We start from the raw sequence: 17,348 nt of genomic DNA on the forward strand, positions 1-17,348 counted from the left end.
GCTACATTGCATCCATAAAGAAGGAATTGGGGAAAAGTTTTGAAATGACTGATTTGGGCTATGTTCATTGCTATCTTGGCATTGAAGTAACCCAACATCCAAAATCCATATTTCTTTCTCAAAAGAAATACATTGGAGATTTGTTAAACAGATTTGGCATGACAGAGTGCAATCCTCTTTCTACTCCAATGGAACAAAACTTAAAGCTCACATCTATTGAAGGAAAGGAATTTGAGGATGCAACAAATTATAGACAGCTTGTAGGAAGTCTCATCTACCTCACTACTACTAGACCAGACATTTCATTTGTTGTTGGAATCCTCTACAGGTTTATGCAAAAGCCTTGTGAGGGACATTGGTCTGCTGCAAAAAGAGTTCTAAGGTACTTGAAGGGAACTCAAGACCTTGGAATCAAGTATACACAGGTGGACGACTTCAGCTTGATTGGATACTCTGATTCAGACTTCGATGGAGACAAAGAAACTGGGGTATCTACTTCAGGATATGCTATGAGTCTTGGATCAGGAGTTGTCTCTTGGAGATCACGCAAACAATCAGTTCCAGCAGATTCCACAACAGAAGCAGAATACGTGACAGCAGCTGAAGCAACGAAAGAAATTGTGTGGCTCAGGAAAATTCTTGAAGATTTGCAGGTAAAACAAGTACAATCAACTCCACTCATGATTGACAACACCTCTGCAATAAAGTTGGCCAAGAACCCAAAGTTCCATGATCGTACAAAGCACATCAATACTAAATATCATCTGATCCGACATCATGTTGAGGCCAAAACAATCCATCTCCGTCATTGTTCCACAAATGAGCAAATTGCAGACATCTTCACCAAAGCGCTTGGAAGAGAAAAGCTTGAAAGATTCAGAATGATGCTTGGACTCACCAACATCCCTTCAGATTAAGGGGGGGAATGTTGACACCTAATCCTCTGCGGTTGGGTGAATTTGGAATGTGAACAGTCATCAGAAGATGAACTGAGCAGTCACATTCTTTGTATATAACAATAGATACCTAATGTAATAAATTGAATCATCTTTTCTGCCTAATGGAGTTACTACCTGGCCTGACAGATTCAAATCAGATTGAGACAACCAAGACCCTTTTTGACCAAAACATAAATTCTTTCCACTAAGTCAGCTTCCATGTATTAGCTTCTTTCCTTTAAGTCAATGTGAGCCTGATCCTTCAAGAATTTTGACCAGCGCTTTTAATTCTGAAGTAGGTCTATACCTACAACCTGTAATTGCATTAAAGACAAAATTTTCGACCTCCAAGGAACCTTCCTTCGCTATATTAGTTTCTTTATAGAGATGCCAAAAGGCTTCCAATTGACCCTTTCATATTCCTTTCTTGATGTCCAAATTGCAGATGATCTTCATGAATCGAATCACTCCCAAACAAGTCGAGTATCTTTGCTATATATAGTGGTTGGAGTCTATACTTTTGAGGCCGACATGATGAGATTGAGGCCGACTTGGTGGAGGATAGGCAAGACACATGAAATAATTTTCTTTCTTGACTTTTAAATAGCCCAAGAAGGGCCTTGAATACATTGACTTAGACTTTGACTCAATATAAAAATCCTAGAGCACTCAATGGGTGCTTTGAACTAATAACCATTGACCAATGCATGAAGCTCATGCTTTAATAAGTCAATTTCTTTTTATAATAAAATTTATTTTCCTTTCTTTTGACAAATACATTACATCATGATTCAAATATATTCATGAAGACTGACACTAGTTACATTCTTCAACACACCTCAGCTCTGGTTCCATGTTAATTTTTCATAGTGTTCTATCCTGTTATAAATTTATAATCACTTAAAAGTTAAAGCAATTTCTTCCAATATCAATTACCCCAGTAACGAATAAGCAATTATAGATAGAACAGTAAATAGTATGCAAAATTGAAGATAGCCAAGCACAATGAGACACAGATTTTTTGTCAAAGACCAGGGAAAAAAGTTAAAACCCACAAGGGGGAAAACCCAAAATCAATTCTTCTTCTTCTATTAGTCAATCAATGTTCAGCATGAGATACATAGTCCAATCGTATATCCAATAACCAGTCAAAGTCAAACCTTTGACTATCCAAGTCAACCAATCCAAAGAGAGAGATAGTCAAATCTGGTCAAAGATACCAGTCTGCAATTTTAGGCCTATGGAGGTACAGTGAACAGCAGTCAACATTCTGCAATGATTGGTCAAAGTCAACAGTCTAGCCTGCCCAGAAAAGTTCGGTCAACCCAGTAAAATACTCGGCCTTCCTTTCTCAGTCAAACTCGGTCAAAACAGATACAATTCTTTCTGCAATTCAGGGATATTCCACAGTGAAGCCTACAGTCAATGCCAGTCAGAGTGCCCGCAACAGAGTCAAAGATTTGATCATCCTCACTCAAATATTTGGCCTCCAAAACAGTTGGTCAAACAGCAGAAAGAGAGCTCGGTCAACAGAAGTCAACGCTCATCAAAATAGCCCACTACGGGAAATTCAACACAGGTCAGAATTCTCTCTCTCCTCCTTCGCACGTGTGGAATGACTCCTGCAATTTCAGAGCTGATCAAACTTGTTTGTGATGTGTGATGATGTGGCAAATGAGCTCCAACATTAGGTCTATTTATATGTGGTTTTGGAGGGATAATTTCTCTTCTGAGGCCAAATTGTCAAACATAAAATAGTACTTTTCCTTGACCAATTTGAAATTTCTTTTGAAGTAGAATGGTTCCTTCATGGGGTAGGTGGGCTTCTCCTTGGGGAGATTCATCCTGTAGCTAGCAATTTTTAACAAGATTCTTATGGATTGGGCAAATAGCTTATGTAGAAATGAAAATCTGGTATTCTCCCCCATCATGAACAGAGTTTTGGAGATAAGGAATATGTTTGCAGTCATTTCTTTCACACGTGTCTTCAGAAGCCAACACTGAAGCTCATACTCTAAGAAGGCGCTTTCCCTGCACGAAGGTTCCTTTAATAGAACAGGAGTTCAAGGACAACCTGCTGATCTCTGAAGTTGAGCAGTCCCTCCTTTAATCTTTGATGATACTTAGGAGTCCTAGTTGAATTTTCTGTCGAGTGGTAACATGCCTGTTATAGACCTGTTTTTGTCCATAATGGGACTGTTTACTTTATGTCTGATGATATGATAAAAGAAGACTGTAATGGATGTCCAATGAAGGAAAAATGTAATATGTATACTTCTTAGACTCTATTTCTCTGATTGAAAGCCTGTAGTTTACAGTATCTAAAGACTGATTTGTATAGAGAGACTTGTTTTTCTTTTGCTCCAATCCTTCTTGGCCAGTCAAAGTATATTCTGATTTGTCCCTGAAAGATCGAATATAATGATTTTTTTTGGAAAAAAAAAAAGGTGCAACATTTCCCTATTTCTTAAAGATCTTGAAGCACCATTTCCAAAATCTGCATTTTGTCCTTTACCTAATTTGGGAGAAAAGAAAATTATGTCCATTGAAAGCATATTTGGAAAGTGCTAAATTCAAGTCGAACATGAATAATGAATATTCATGAAAATACTATCATTAGAGGAGACTCTGACCAAACCAAACAGCTAATTTACCTCATTTTTCATCTGCATCATTGTATCATAAATGGCAAAACCTTCAGTTTCCAAGGCAACCTGTAAAGTACCAATTTATTATCAGAGAACTGTGCCAAAGCCTGTGAAATAAATTAATTGCAGAAATGAAAAATAAATTAATTGGAGAAACAACCATAATCCAAGGTTCTTAGAAATGTACATATAAACCGACACTAATATATAAAATCACCCTAAACTTGTAGCAGCAACTAGAAGAGTAGATGAGAACACAATTGGTGCATGGTTGCTCAAATTTCCTCTGCCATAAATTTTAATTGAGGCTGAACAACTGGAAAGGAAATGGCAGTTAGGGCACCTAAATCTCATAAACCACAGAGTGATCCAAGCACATTCGCAGTAAACTGAAGCAAGAGTGACCAAACATTTTACATTTCTGAACAGAAAGGCTGACAGCAGTTTTTTCTTTCCTTTTTTTTTGTTTGTTAAGAAATGCAAAGATCGAAAGTGCCTTGAGTAACAAAGTAGTATGTGAAATCCGTGGTCAACCAAAAAAGCAGAAATAATAAAGTAACCTTATATGACAGATAGACGCCTGTCACAATTATTTTATGACAATTTTTATACAGCTCACCCCAAGCTGTAGGCAATTTTCTATTTCCATTACCCACGAAGCAAAGAGATGTTTCTACATAAACGACAAACAAATTCCACCAATTGCAAGAAACTAGAAAGCCAGCAATAGGAACTATATTTTGACATGCATAAAGAAGTTGAAATTTTTACTAATTTCCTCTAGTAACCACAAAGATAGTGGGACTGGCAGAAACCAGCAAGTAGAGCACAACCATTGGGGGTGTGCCTTAACCATCTCTTAAAGCTAAAACTTTATTCCCAATAAGAGTAAAAAGTAAAACTAAAGAATATCACTGTCAAAACATGACAAAACGGTCATATCCTATAGCACGCTACCAAGGAAAACCAGCTATATGGGGCCTAGAAGCCAACATTTTCTCCTCTTGCTCAGTGATCTCACATGGAACTAACTAAAAAAGGTCTAAGTTACCAGAAGATGGATGCAGATGTGTACCCAGGTCTGGATACAGATATGCCAGATTTTTGAAAAGCCGAGATCCAGATACAGTGGGGAAACAACAAATACAAAAGAATTATAAAAATATTTTTATGATTAAAAGATCAGAGTTAAGAATCAAAACCATTCAGGAATCACAATAATAGAACTATAAGTCATGACCCAAAAAGAGATTTCTCATCAATGTTATTAGAACCAGACCCACTCTGATAAGGGATCAAAGTCATCCAAGTCTGTGTTGCTTGATTCAAAGGTCTTGTTCAGCAATTGTTTGCATTTCAACCTAAAGTTGTATTGAACATGAACCATATCTTCAATCGGCTGTGTTTCTTCGTGTATATACACTCAAAAACATTTCAATTTCACTCATACCCAGAAGCATTGCATGTATGGCTCAACATCCAAATTGCAAATTTTTGCAAATAAGAGTTGAAAGTAAAAAAATCTTTAGCAAATGGCTTTGAAACTGACTTAACTTTTGCAATGAAATATACAATTTGAAAACTTTGCACTTTCTTACCCAATGGTCCTCAGCCGGCACCAAACAGTCACCAACTAGCTCATTGTGCCACTTCTCTGCCACCTGAGCCAGCCATGTCGTCCCCCACCCATTTGTCAAGATCGTATGTTTGAAGGTGGGCCTCCCGAACCTAAAGGTATGCTTTGTCATTTGGTAATTGAATATAGCAGTTTGCTTATCATGGACACTTCTAGGTATGGGTTAATGGGGGAAATTGGTGGAAAGAATGGTCTAGGTCTGTGCTCTTGTCCCCTAGACCCCCTTTTGGATATTAACCTTGAATTCTAGTCCCATGGCATTTCTTTTACTAATGAAGCGAACAAAGTTCCTTCTACAAATTAATTACTCCAGAAGACTTGGAATATGTAGATCTCCATTGAGGATACAAGAAAATTCAACGTAGGCGATAGTGTTTCACGGAAAACCCTAATTTTGGCTTTAGGGATAGTATTTCAAGGAAAACCCTGATTTTGGTTGTGTGGTCTTGCTCCCTCATCCGCATATATTACCCCCTTTCCACTCATTATTGCCCCATTCATCATTTCTCCCACCTCGGTCCACATTCCTCCACTGGGTCCACATAGGACTAGCTCCCCCCTTCCCCTTGCCCACACCTTGGATCAGGCCTAGAATGATGCCCCAGAGGTTGATGCAGCTAAAAAGAAAAGTAAAATCACAATTGGCCACATTCAACAGGAAAACGTACAACAAAATGCAAAAGATGGTCGGGACAAACACATTTAGCACGTGGGCAAAAGCCAATACATGAGCTCTACCCCATCATACTGGCCATCACCCTGGTTCTTACAAGCTCTATGAACCCCCTTCATCATATAGGAACCCATGATTGCCCCAACCCCTGGTGGGCAATGAACCACCCTACCTTAAAAGGGGGTATCCGCTGCTATATCTCACACATCATGCTCTTATCCCTTGAGCCTTGAGCAATTAATTAAAGAAAAATCATAAAAAAGGCAAAAAGCATATAAAGAAGGGTGGAAAAATCAAGGTTATGGCACCTCATGTACCACAATTGCTCCCTCCTATACATGATATACCCAAGTATGGGCTTCCCTTTTATTAGCTACCCTTGTACCCCAGCATGTAGCCCAAGGCTGCCCCTTCTCATTCTCTATTCCATTCACCTCTTTATCACATACCACCACCTTTTAAAGGATGTACCTTGGACATATTATCCCCTTTAAAAGTAGAAACCACCTAATGGGATATTTGGTTAACCCCGTTTGGAGTTTGGAGATATAGCACATGCTAAAGCCCATTATGGAAGGGCAAGCAATTATGAAATCCCCACCTGTGGTCCATGGTTTGTAAGCTCTTTTACTAGATTTCTTTGATGGATTATTGTATTCAAAGGCTAGGGAATGCATCGGATCTTACGCAAGATTGCAAGTGGTCTCCATCTTGGGTTTCGTCTCCCTATACAGGGTCCTAACCCTCTAGAGGGCTACATTAGAACATGTAGGGTCTGTGTTGAGAGCCATGGGCTGCCACAACAGTAGACAGCACTCAATGGATCCCCAAAGATGTTCGGAGATTGGCTCGAGATCCATCTATTGGACGAGGAAGATGCACCTGGTTCACCTTTGCCCAACCAACCCCACAGATGTACCATGCACTTGGCAGTTGACCCAAGACTTGTAGGATGATGTGGCATCACCTACACCATCATCTAAGCCCTTACAGATGGTCTACAAGCATCTTCGACTCATTTGGAGACCCATGAGGTTATTATTGTGCCCCCACACCCACTGGGAGCACCACAGGTTTATTGTTTGGAGAACAAAGGGCCACCCCCTTGTCCATCACTTTTGAGGGTCTTATTCTTCATTATGGCACCTATGGACCTCATCAGGCCTCTTGGAGGGCCCTACGACATGTATTGTTTATCATTTGACCTCTTAAGAGGCTTATTATTTCATTTATGAGCTAGTTTGGTGGGCTTGTCACCAAAAGTTAGGTTATTAGCACATTATTTTATTTTTGGGGCTTATGTAGGCCTAAGAGACTAATTTGAACTCCTAATTAGTGTATAAATACAAGTGAGATGAGTTCATTTTCTCATCATCACTTTGGATTGGATCACTCTTCTCTTTAGAGAATATCGCACTTTTTATGGGATGGAGAATTGGAGCATGGATGAATTTTGATGTTTGGATTGGAGTATTTTATCTTGGAGCTTCTTTATTGTCAAATTGTTGCTAGTTGGATATGTTCTATTACAAGTACACTTTTAATACTATTCCTATTTTACTTTTGTCATATGCATTGAATGGGATTTTCACTATAATAGGGCCAATTATTGCATTGCATAATTGCAAGTTTGTGGAATTATTGCTTCTATATAGCATCTCTCACTATTTGGGCCATGTATGTGAATGAAATCTCCTAGGGATAGTTCCACCAGTGAATTCATCTTGATAAGCCATCTCTTTTGCCAAGTGAAGTATAAAAGCTTTGAGGTCTCTTCCTCTTGCCCTAAAGGCTAAGCGAAGTAGTCCTTAAGGCCTCCTTAACCGAAATACAAGTTCCTTTCTCATTATTCTCCTAGACTCCATTCTCCCCAAGGGATTAAGGGACTAGTCCTCCAATAGGTGATCACTCAGAATACTTTTCTTCACCTTTCCCTCTATCTTCTAGGTCTAGCCAGGTTGGGTCACCTAGGGCCTCATTTTCCCGACAAAATAACCCAAGAAAAAGTTCGATCTCGTAGCCTCTACTACGTTGGTGTGTCCTCAAGCCCCCCTCCAATTTTCAAGCCATTCCAACGGTGGAGTTGTGAGATAACCCAAGCCCTAGCTCCGAGATCAAACTTTGCCCTACCCTAGGATAGTGCCTCATAAGATCAATTTTACAACTTTAAGTGGAAATTCTTGTTTTGATCCTTTCCCCTTCCTTGTCTAGGTTAATATCATCATTGGTTGTTAGATTCTCTCTCAACCTAGGTTGGGTCCACTTGGTCCTGTGTGGTCCCACACCTGGAAAAGTCAAATCTTCAAGAACCATTAAGGAAGTCAAGTCTAATACGGATTTTAGGATTGAGAAACTCCTTTATAAGGCATACTCCTTTAAGCTAACCCTTAAATCCTCACCTCCTTATCTTAGAAATCTGTGTACCTTGCTTAACAAGCAAGTAAGCTCTAAACATAACCCTCCTTCTAGGAAAAGGATCATTAAGGTCACTTCACATCCATTGGTTGATTCATCCTTCACGAGTGACTTTCTATATACCAGGTCTCCTCCCATCGGTGAAAGTTTGTAAAGAGTAGGGAGTCTTAGCTGAGGTGATAGTGGTCTAAGCCTCCATCACTGCCCTTTGATCTAGCAGTTGTCCCTTTAGGAGTCCCTTTTATGCCACCTACTAGTTTGAGCGGTAACATTTTGGCGTCGTTGCCAAGGAGGAAGAAGGTCTACCTCCCTAGTGAATCATTGAGGAATTGATTCATTGATGACATCTATAAAGCATTCCTCTGGCGACTCCACTCATTGTCCAAACCCCTAGTTTACTTGAAGGCAACAACATTCCTCCTTTAACTAGGGCTAAAGCAAAAAGGGGAGAAGGAATTCCATCGCTCGTTGGAACCGCCCTTTTCCCAAAATTTGAGAAAGTCAATGATCCATCTCCAAAGATGCCATCTAGTTCTAACACTGACCCAAAACAAGATCAACCCAAGATGACCAAGAGTGAAAGACACTTGGTTATTGTCTTTGCCCCTTTGAAATTGAGTGATGATTCCAAACCACTACCTGAAAAATATAACCGATGGTTACCCAAGTTCAAAGGGGATGCTACTTGGACTGCCAATGGTTTTATTGAGGAATTCTATTGGCAAATGTCCCCTAAGATGATCTTTAACGAAGATAGGTTCATCATGTTTTTTGCTCTATCACTTGAGGGACAAGCAAGAGACTGGTACCTTAACCTTCCCCCGACATGCATAGAAGACTCTAATGACTTTGAAGACCTATTCATGAAGAGTTGGTCATGCAATGCTCAAGGGACCTTTAACATTGAAAAATTCTACCAAATAACCAAGGGAAGGGAAGATGTACGAGAATTCATTCAAAAATTTGATATGGTAGTCAAAGATATACCTGATCATTTGAAGCCATTCGAAGCCAACATTCCTCCTAAATTCATAAGAGCAGTGGGTGGCACTTCACCTATGTGTTAAGGGATAAGAAACCTTTCACTTTGGCTAAAGCTAAAGAGATAGCAATGGAAGTCGAAGAAAACATATGAATCTCAAAGGTAGATATCACTGACCACCCTAGAGCTAGAGCTGAGGTCAAGAAGGAAAAATCCAATGATCAACACGAAGAAACTCTCCTTGCCATCCTCAAGAGAATGGACAAGTTCACCAAAGAAGCCAACACACGTGATAGGGTTATCATCAACAAAATCACTGCCTTGGAAAGGGCCCAAAAATCTAACTGAAAACCCTTTCACAAGAAGCAAAGTGAAGAAGATAGGTTGAGCTCTTCTCAATTCCCAAACACTTTGGCTCCAACTAATGTTGTTGAGCCTGACCCATAGTTTGAGGATGAGGAAAGTGAAGAGGAAGAAAGTGAGGATGAACAAACTAATGAGCAGGCTAACCTTGTGGAATCTAACTTCTTCGACATTTTGCTAGGAGGGTCATATACACATCCTCCCATTAGTGAGGTCACCCTTAAAGAGGAAAAGGAAGAATCCATTCTTAACTCTGATAGCAAAGGAAGGTTCAAACGGCTCCAATATTCACAAAAGGAAAATAACACAGACCCCACAACCTCTAAGGAACCATCTAAGAAAGACTCATTGCCTAAGGAAGCCCCTCCCAAAGAATCTCTCCCTGAAATTCCTCCCAAGAAGGATCCCCCAACCAAAGCCAATCAAAAAAGGATCCTCCGAGGAAGGAAAACATCAAAAAGAAAGAAAATGGGAAAGAGGTTAAACTTGACATTGACATAGGAGTTGTCGTAGGAAGAATGACCATACCCCTTCCTTTGAAAGAAAATGCTAAACTTGCCGAGCAACGACAACAAATCAAGAAGCCCCTGGGAATTCAAGAAGAAGAATTACAAAACATTCATATTCCTGACAGAAACCCTGGGTACGAACCATTCATTCTCACTTTTGCTATCAATGGCCTCCTCCTACACAACTGTATGTTAGACTCAGGGGCTTCTACAAATATCATGCCCTTAAAAGTTATGAAGCAATTGGATCTCAACATCACTCGGTCTTACAAGGTGTGTGGTTTTAACTCCAAGCCTGTGGAAGTAGAAGGTCTCATCAAGGACCTTAAGGTTTCTTTGGCTAGGAATCCCGACAAATCCCTCCTCATGGATGTTGTTGTCATTGATATCCCTGATGTGTGGGGAATGTTATTATCTAGGAAATGGGGGGCTACCGTCGGGGGTGATGTTCAAATGGACTTGTCATATGCTATCATTCTGCAATATGATGGAACTCCTTTTATCCTTTATAGGGAACCTTGTTGATTTGGGGTAGCATCAGATGTGCTCTAGCCACGAAATTTGGTCGAAAAGCTAAGACACATGATATCTCCAATACCCAGAAAGGGCTCGGGCAGATTCTAAACATTTTGGGAGATATAAAATAATTAATATTTTTAATGGAGTCCCTAAGTCTAAACTTAGGGAAATTAAAATATTAATGTGAATTAATATAAAACTGTGTTAGAATGGTCCAAAAGTCATGGGTCAAGCCAGAACTAATCTTAGTCGTTGATTAGGGACTTAATCTCGGTCGTTGATCTATCAACGAGAAAAGTATAAGAGGAGGCTTGAGGGTCACTTGGAGAACACACCAAGAGATCAAGATTTCGACTTTCTGGTGCTGGGTTAGCTGAGAAAGTTGAGAGAATGATCTGGAGTTGTAGCTGAGGGGCAGTGAATACAAAAGCAAAGAGTGCTAGAGTGCAGGGATCAGCGCAGCAGCCGAGAAAGCTAACGCAGAGGGCAGAAGCCGGAACTGCCGAGAAGTCGAAATTGTCGGGAACTGCCGAAACTGTCGGGAAATCTGACGCAAAGCGCAGAAGCTGGAACTGTCGAGAACAACCAGAACTGCCGGAACAGCCGGGAAAGCTAACACAGAGGGCAGAAGCTAGAACTGTCGGGAACAGTGGAAACTGTCGAGAACTGTCGGGAAAGCTGACGCAGAGGGCAGAAGAGGCTGACACAGTCCCTAGAGGCTGTCGCTGGGAATTTTCGTGGGGCAAACTGGAGCTGAGGCCCTGCCAGAGTGTTTATCCTGGGTTCCAGCAGGAGCATCTATCTCCAAAGGAGAGGTACTACTGCTGAGATTTTTCTCTGTTAGGTGAGCCGGATTTGGCACCCAGATTGTATTCTGAAACTGCTTCATAAATCAAACCCTCAAATAGTTGCACCGGTTTTCCCGCATTGGGTTTTTCCGGGGACATTAGTCCAAAAATAACGGTGTCATTTGTGTGCTTGTTTCTATTTCCTTCAATTGATGATCTGTAATGTGTTGAGCATGTACTTGTGTTTATTTTCAGTATTTACATGGTAAATAACCTGTTAATTAATCAGAACAAGTAGGCAGGAATAAATCAGAAAGTACATGGAGGGTTTCTAACGTGTCAGACTTAGACATTCCAACATGGTATCAGAGCGTGGTTGCAGATCATAGGAGAACTGAGGACATCAGCCGAGCAGAGCAGCAGCAGCAGAAAATAGTTGTCCCGAGTGACAGAAGTTGTTCCTAGCAACAAAACAGCAAGGAAGGGGTGACGCAGTGCCTGCATCATCAAGTTCGGGCCAAGAAGAGGCTACGTAGAGGCTGAGGGAGGCAAAGACAGGCTCACGCAGAGCCACGGAGAGGCCAGGAGGGCTGACGCAGTTGGCTTAGGGAGCTAGTTTGTCGGTGTTGGGACTACGCAGAGCCTAGGAGCTCTCACCTTCAGGTTGCTAGGGTTTGGGAGGCTGTGGATGAGTGGCAGAGTGGAGTTGGTGGGGTACTGTTGTCAGAACAGTACCTAACAGGACAAGGCCAAGGTAGAGGGCATTGTTGCCGAGGTGGATTTCTAGCCAAGGAATCTGGATCAGTGTTGTTGTTGCACAGACGATCAGAGAGGGGCAACTTGACGTTGGCAGAAGGATTTCCAGGTGGGAAATCGGGACTTAGAGGGAGTCCAGAAGAGAACTTCCAAATGGGAAGTAAAGAGACTCAGCAGGAGTCGAACCGAGGACTTTTAGATGGGAAGTGGAGAAACTCAGCAGGAGTCAAACCAAGAACTTCCAGGAAGGAAGTAGAGAGACTCAGCAAGAGTCGAACCGAGAACTTCCAGACGGGAAGTGAAGAGACTCAACAGGAGTCGAACCAAGAACTTCCAGACAGGAAGTGAAGTAGACTCTGCAAGAATCGAACAAAGAACTTCCAGACGGGAAGTAGACTCAGCAGGAGTCGAATAGAGAACTTCCAAGTGGGAAGTAAAGAGACTCGAAGGAGTCAATAAGAAGAGCAGAGAGATGGCCATGAATGGGTTGAGGGATCAGGACAGGTTGGATGACGCATCCAACTTTGTCATCTGAAAGGCCAGGATCCATTATGTTTTGTGTACCATGAGTGCACACACACCACTTGAGCAGAAGTGGGCAGACATCAAGTTGTAGTCAGGTAGACTACAGGCGATGAGGGTCAGGATCCTCGAGGTACCTAGCCTCTTGGATTAAACCTTGCTACGGGAGCCCTGAAGAGGAGTAGCAATACTGGCGATGTTAATAGAGATGGATACGGATGGAGCGACAGAGGGAGCTACAGTGCAAGATTCCCAAGGCAGTGCGAGAGGCACGAGAGTGTTGCACCAGTGCAGGATGGCACAGAGAGGTGTGCAACGGTGCGAGATGCATGGAGTTGTTGCAGCAGCGTAGAGGTCAGAGAGGGAGCACTTGTTAGCGACAAAGGGAGCTTCAACATCGGGAGTATCTCTAGCCTGACAGAGATGTCAGAGTTGGGAGATCAATTACTTACTTCTCAGTAACTGAGTTGCAATGCAGCAGTTAGCAGTGTCGGTGCTATGGGCAGCACAATGCAGCATAATGAGGGGATGCAGTGCAAACACAGCAGTGGTAGTGGCAGGGCCATGGGCAACAGCACAGATGCAGAGGGAGTTGTCGTACAGATGCACCAGTGGTAGTGGCAGAGCCATGGGTGGCAGTACAGGATGCAGCAGTACAGATAATGGGCAGCAGGCCTACCATCAGGGACTGATACCAGATGATCAAAGTAATACTCGGTGAGGAGTATTGCTAGAGCACAGTCCTCGCTAAGAGGGAGTGTTGATTTGGGGTAGCATCAGATGTGCTTTAGCCACGAAATTTGGTGGAGAGGCTAAGGCACATGAGATCTCCAATACCCAGAAAGGGTTTGGGAAGATTCTAAACAGTTTGGGAGATATTAAAATAATTAATATTTTTAATGGAGTCCCTAAGTCTAAACTTAGGTAAATTAAAATATTAATGTGAATTAATATAAAATTCTATTAGAATGGTCCAAAAGTCATGGATCAAGCTAAATCTAATCTTAGCCATTGATTCGTCAATGAGAAAAGTCTAAGAGGAGGCTTGAGGGTCACTTGGAGAAGACACCAAGAGATCAAGATTTCGACTTTCTGGGGCTGGATTTGCTGATAAAGTTGAGAGAGTGATCTGGAGTTGCAACTCAAGGGCAGTGAATATAGAGGCAGAGATAGTGCCAAAAGGATCAGCGCAGCAGCCGAGAAAGCTGACACAGAAGGCAGAAGCCGGAACTGCCGGGAACAGTCGGAACTACTGGGAACTGCCGAAACTGTCGGGAAAGCTAACGCAAAGGGCAGAAGCCGGAACTGCCAGGAACAGTCGGAACTACGGGGAATTGTCGGAACTGCTGGGAAAGCTGACACAGAGGGCAGAAGAGGCTGACACAGTCCCTAGAGGCAGACGCTAGGGTTTTTCGTGGGGTAGATTGGAGCTGAGGAGCTACCGAAGTGTTTATCTAGGATTTCAGCCAGAGCATCTGTCTCCGAAGGAGAGGTACTACTACCGAGATTTTTATCTATTGGGTGAGTCGAATTTGGCACCTAGATTGAATTCTGAAACTTCTAAATAAATCAAACCCTCAAATAGCTGCACTACTTTTCCCACGTTGGGTTTTTCCGAGGACACTAGTCCAAAAATAACGGTGTCATTTGTGTGCTTGTTTCTGTTTCCTTCAGTTGATGATTTGTAAGGTGTTGAGCATGTACTTGTGTTTATTTTCAGTATTTACATGGTAAATAACTTTTTAATTAATCAGAACAAGTAGGAAGGAATAAATCAAAAAGTACATGGAGGGTTTCTAACGTGTCAGACTTAGAAATTTCAACAAACCCACCTACCTATCTCATGTGATCAAGCCTGGACCATACTATGAAACACATGAAATTGAGAAGCCTTCTCCCATTCTCCCGGCTCAAGAAGTCTGTATCCTCAAGCGACCAATCTCTAAGGCAAGCAAAAAGTGGAAGCCTAAAAAGGAATATAAGGTTGAGGACTTGGTCTTGGTTGATAGAGACCCAATGTCTGTCAAGATTCATGGAAAGGTTGGGGAGGATTATTATTACATTGCCAAACTCAATGATGAACTTTGGCCCACGCCGGTCAAATTAAGTCGTATCACCACTTTCCTTGAGACTTGACATTGTATCATATGCATGGTAGAGTAGGATGCATTGCATGTTGATTTTGCATTAGAACTAACATCATGTGATATTTCTAATGCTAGAATAGATGCATCTAAATTAACATTTGCATATTTTACTTTTATGTTGATTTTATGGCCTAACATTAAGCATGTGTGATCATGAGACGTCGCGAAAGCATGCTGCCCCGCGTTCCTTGTCTATTATATGTGCAGGTAACAAGGCTACGGTAACCAAGAGATTGTTGGAGTTCTCATGACCAAGGTTACTTGGGAGCGGGAGCGGCAGTGACATTTTCAAAAGCTCTTGATTAAGGAGAGGGAGCGGGAGCGACATTTTCAGAAGCTCTTGGTTCGGGAGCAAATTTTTATATAATATATAATTTTTTATATTTTGATGCATATATGTCAACAAAAGCATGTAGAATGATGAATTAGATGTAAAAAGCATAAAAACATAAATTGAACCATATAACATGAATCATCTATAAGTTATAATCTTCATCAACCACGTCCATAAGTTAATATCATACAACATATTGAGTTTCATTATTCATCAATCTTAAAGTTTCAAGTTTCCAAAATTCAATATATAGCATTTATCATCATTGATCACCAAAGTTGTACTTGTAAGCTAAGTGTAACCATTACAACAAACAATATCTAACATGAAATGAAATGAAACAACTTTCAACTCTCACTAAGCATCATATTCATAATTCACTACCAATGAGTTATAATTGCCAACTTCAAACTTAAATTGCCATATATTGTTTACAAAATATATCATAATTAATATGAAAGAGTCAACAGTTATAAAAACTACTAGAAACTAGAAAGGTCAAGTAAATCTATTATCTATTGCTAATGCTTGGGCCTCTTGCAGCCACGAGAAATGTCGAATTTTTTAGTCTTGTTGGAAAATCAGGATCTTTGTCATTAATATCACCCTCTAAGCATTAATATCCAAAGGTATCTTTATCATTACCTCTAGATCTGTATAGGTATATTTGTCATTAATATCACCCTCTAAGCATTAACATAAGATAGAAAAAAAAATGTAGAAGCATTAATATCCAGAGGTATCTTTGTCATTACCTCTAGATCTGTATATGTATCTTTGTCATTAATATCACCCTCTAAGCATTAACATAAGATAGAAAAAACGTAGCATGTCAAGTCAAGATTTTGTTTGAGTGATGGGTACATTTTTAGTAGGGTCATGATACAGAAGTTTGACAACCAATGTCGCTAACATCAAGGTACATAGAGGAATTCGTGCTCTTTATTAAATATGGGTTCCATATCCTAATACATGACAAAATCCAATGGAAACATTGCAATTCCCCCAATCCTGAAAAAAATGATAAGCTTGCTAGATTTTGAATGAGATCTAAATTCTACTTTCTCCATATGAAATCTAATGAGGTCAGAACCACTCTCAAACATCCTGAGTCATTTCATGGTAATGTTAAAAAAATTTGTAAAAGCATGAAAATGAAGATTAAGGAGAACGTCACTTTCACTTTAAGAATTTAACATTACCATGAATCGCATATCAAGACTAGGGCCATAGGATTGATCATTAGGCTACCCCACTCAAAATTTATTTGTTTCCTTGAAAAAATATTGCATTTGGAATGTTACTGCAACAAAAAAATTGCAAAAAAGGCTAGGGAGCGAAAATTTGGCTCTTGGGGTCGTTCTCGAAATTCGATCCTTTCGGGAGCGATTTCGAGAGCACGCTCCCAAGGTAGCTTCGGGCACACAGATTCGAGGGGGAGAGTCGCTCCCCGCAACCTTGCTCGTGACCTCCCCTTCGAGTAGCTTTGTCCACTTCGCGACAGATCATGTCCCAGTTAGAGCCAGATGTTAGCCACCATTTTGTGGGTGATATCCCTAAGAGAAAAAAATTCTCCAAGATGGTCCTCAACCAACAGCCCCTTGCAAACACCAACTAGCTCGTTCTGCCACTTCTCTACCACCTGAGCCAACCATGTGGTCCCTCACCCATCTGTCATGATCGTATGTTTGAAGGTGGGCCTCCCGAACCTAAAGGTATGCCTTGTCATTTGGTAATTGAGTATTGCAATTTGCTTATCATGGACACTTCTAGGTATGGATTAATGGGGGGAATTGGCAAAAAGAATGGGCTAAGTCTGTGCTCTTGTCCCCTAGACCCCTTTTGGATATTGCCCTTGGATTCTAGTCCCATGGGATTTCTTTTACTGACCATTTGGCTTTAGGGATAGTATTTCACGGGAAACCCTGATTTTGGTTGTGTGGTCTTGCTCCCTCATCCGCATATATTACCTCCTTTCCATTCATTATTGCTCCATTCATCATTTCTCCCACCTGGGTCCACATTCCTCCACTGGGTCCACATGGGACTAGCTCTCCCCTTCCCCTTGCTCACACCTTGGGTCAGGCCTAGAATAATGCCCCAAAGGTTGATGCAACT

The 17,348-nt window shown here is 41.1% G+C and overlaps 1 protein-coding gene across 2 annotated transcripts in view; it reads right to left on the reverse strand.

Moving 5' to 3' along the window:
• The window catches only part of LOC149264472 (ATP-dependent Clp protease proteolytic subunit-related protein 3, chloroplastic-like), a 355,785-nt gene that overhangs the window by 270,367 nt on the left and 68,070 nt on the right, over positions 1-17,348 (reverse strand). For both annotated transcript variants that reach the window (XM_089428174.1, XM_089428166.1), the window contains exon 4: positions 3,593-3,652. In XM_089428174.1, the coding sequence (XP_089284300.1) occupies positions 3,593-3,652 (60 nt within the window). The remainder of the gene's footprint in view (positions 1-3,592; positions 3,653-17,348) is intronic.

This window comes from Pinus tabuliformis, chromosome 6 (genome assembly GCF_031772625.1).
Source record: "Pinus tabuliformis cultivar Carrire ecotype Pingquan chromosome 6, CPIR1, whole genome shotgun sequence".
In the NCBI taxonomy this organism is placed as follows: Eukaryota; Viridiplantae; Streptophyta; class Pinopsida; order Pinales; family Pinaceae; genus Pinus; species Pinus tabuliformis.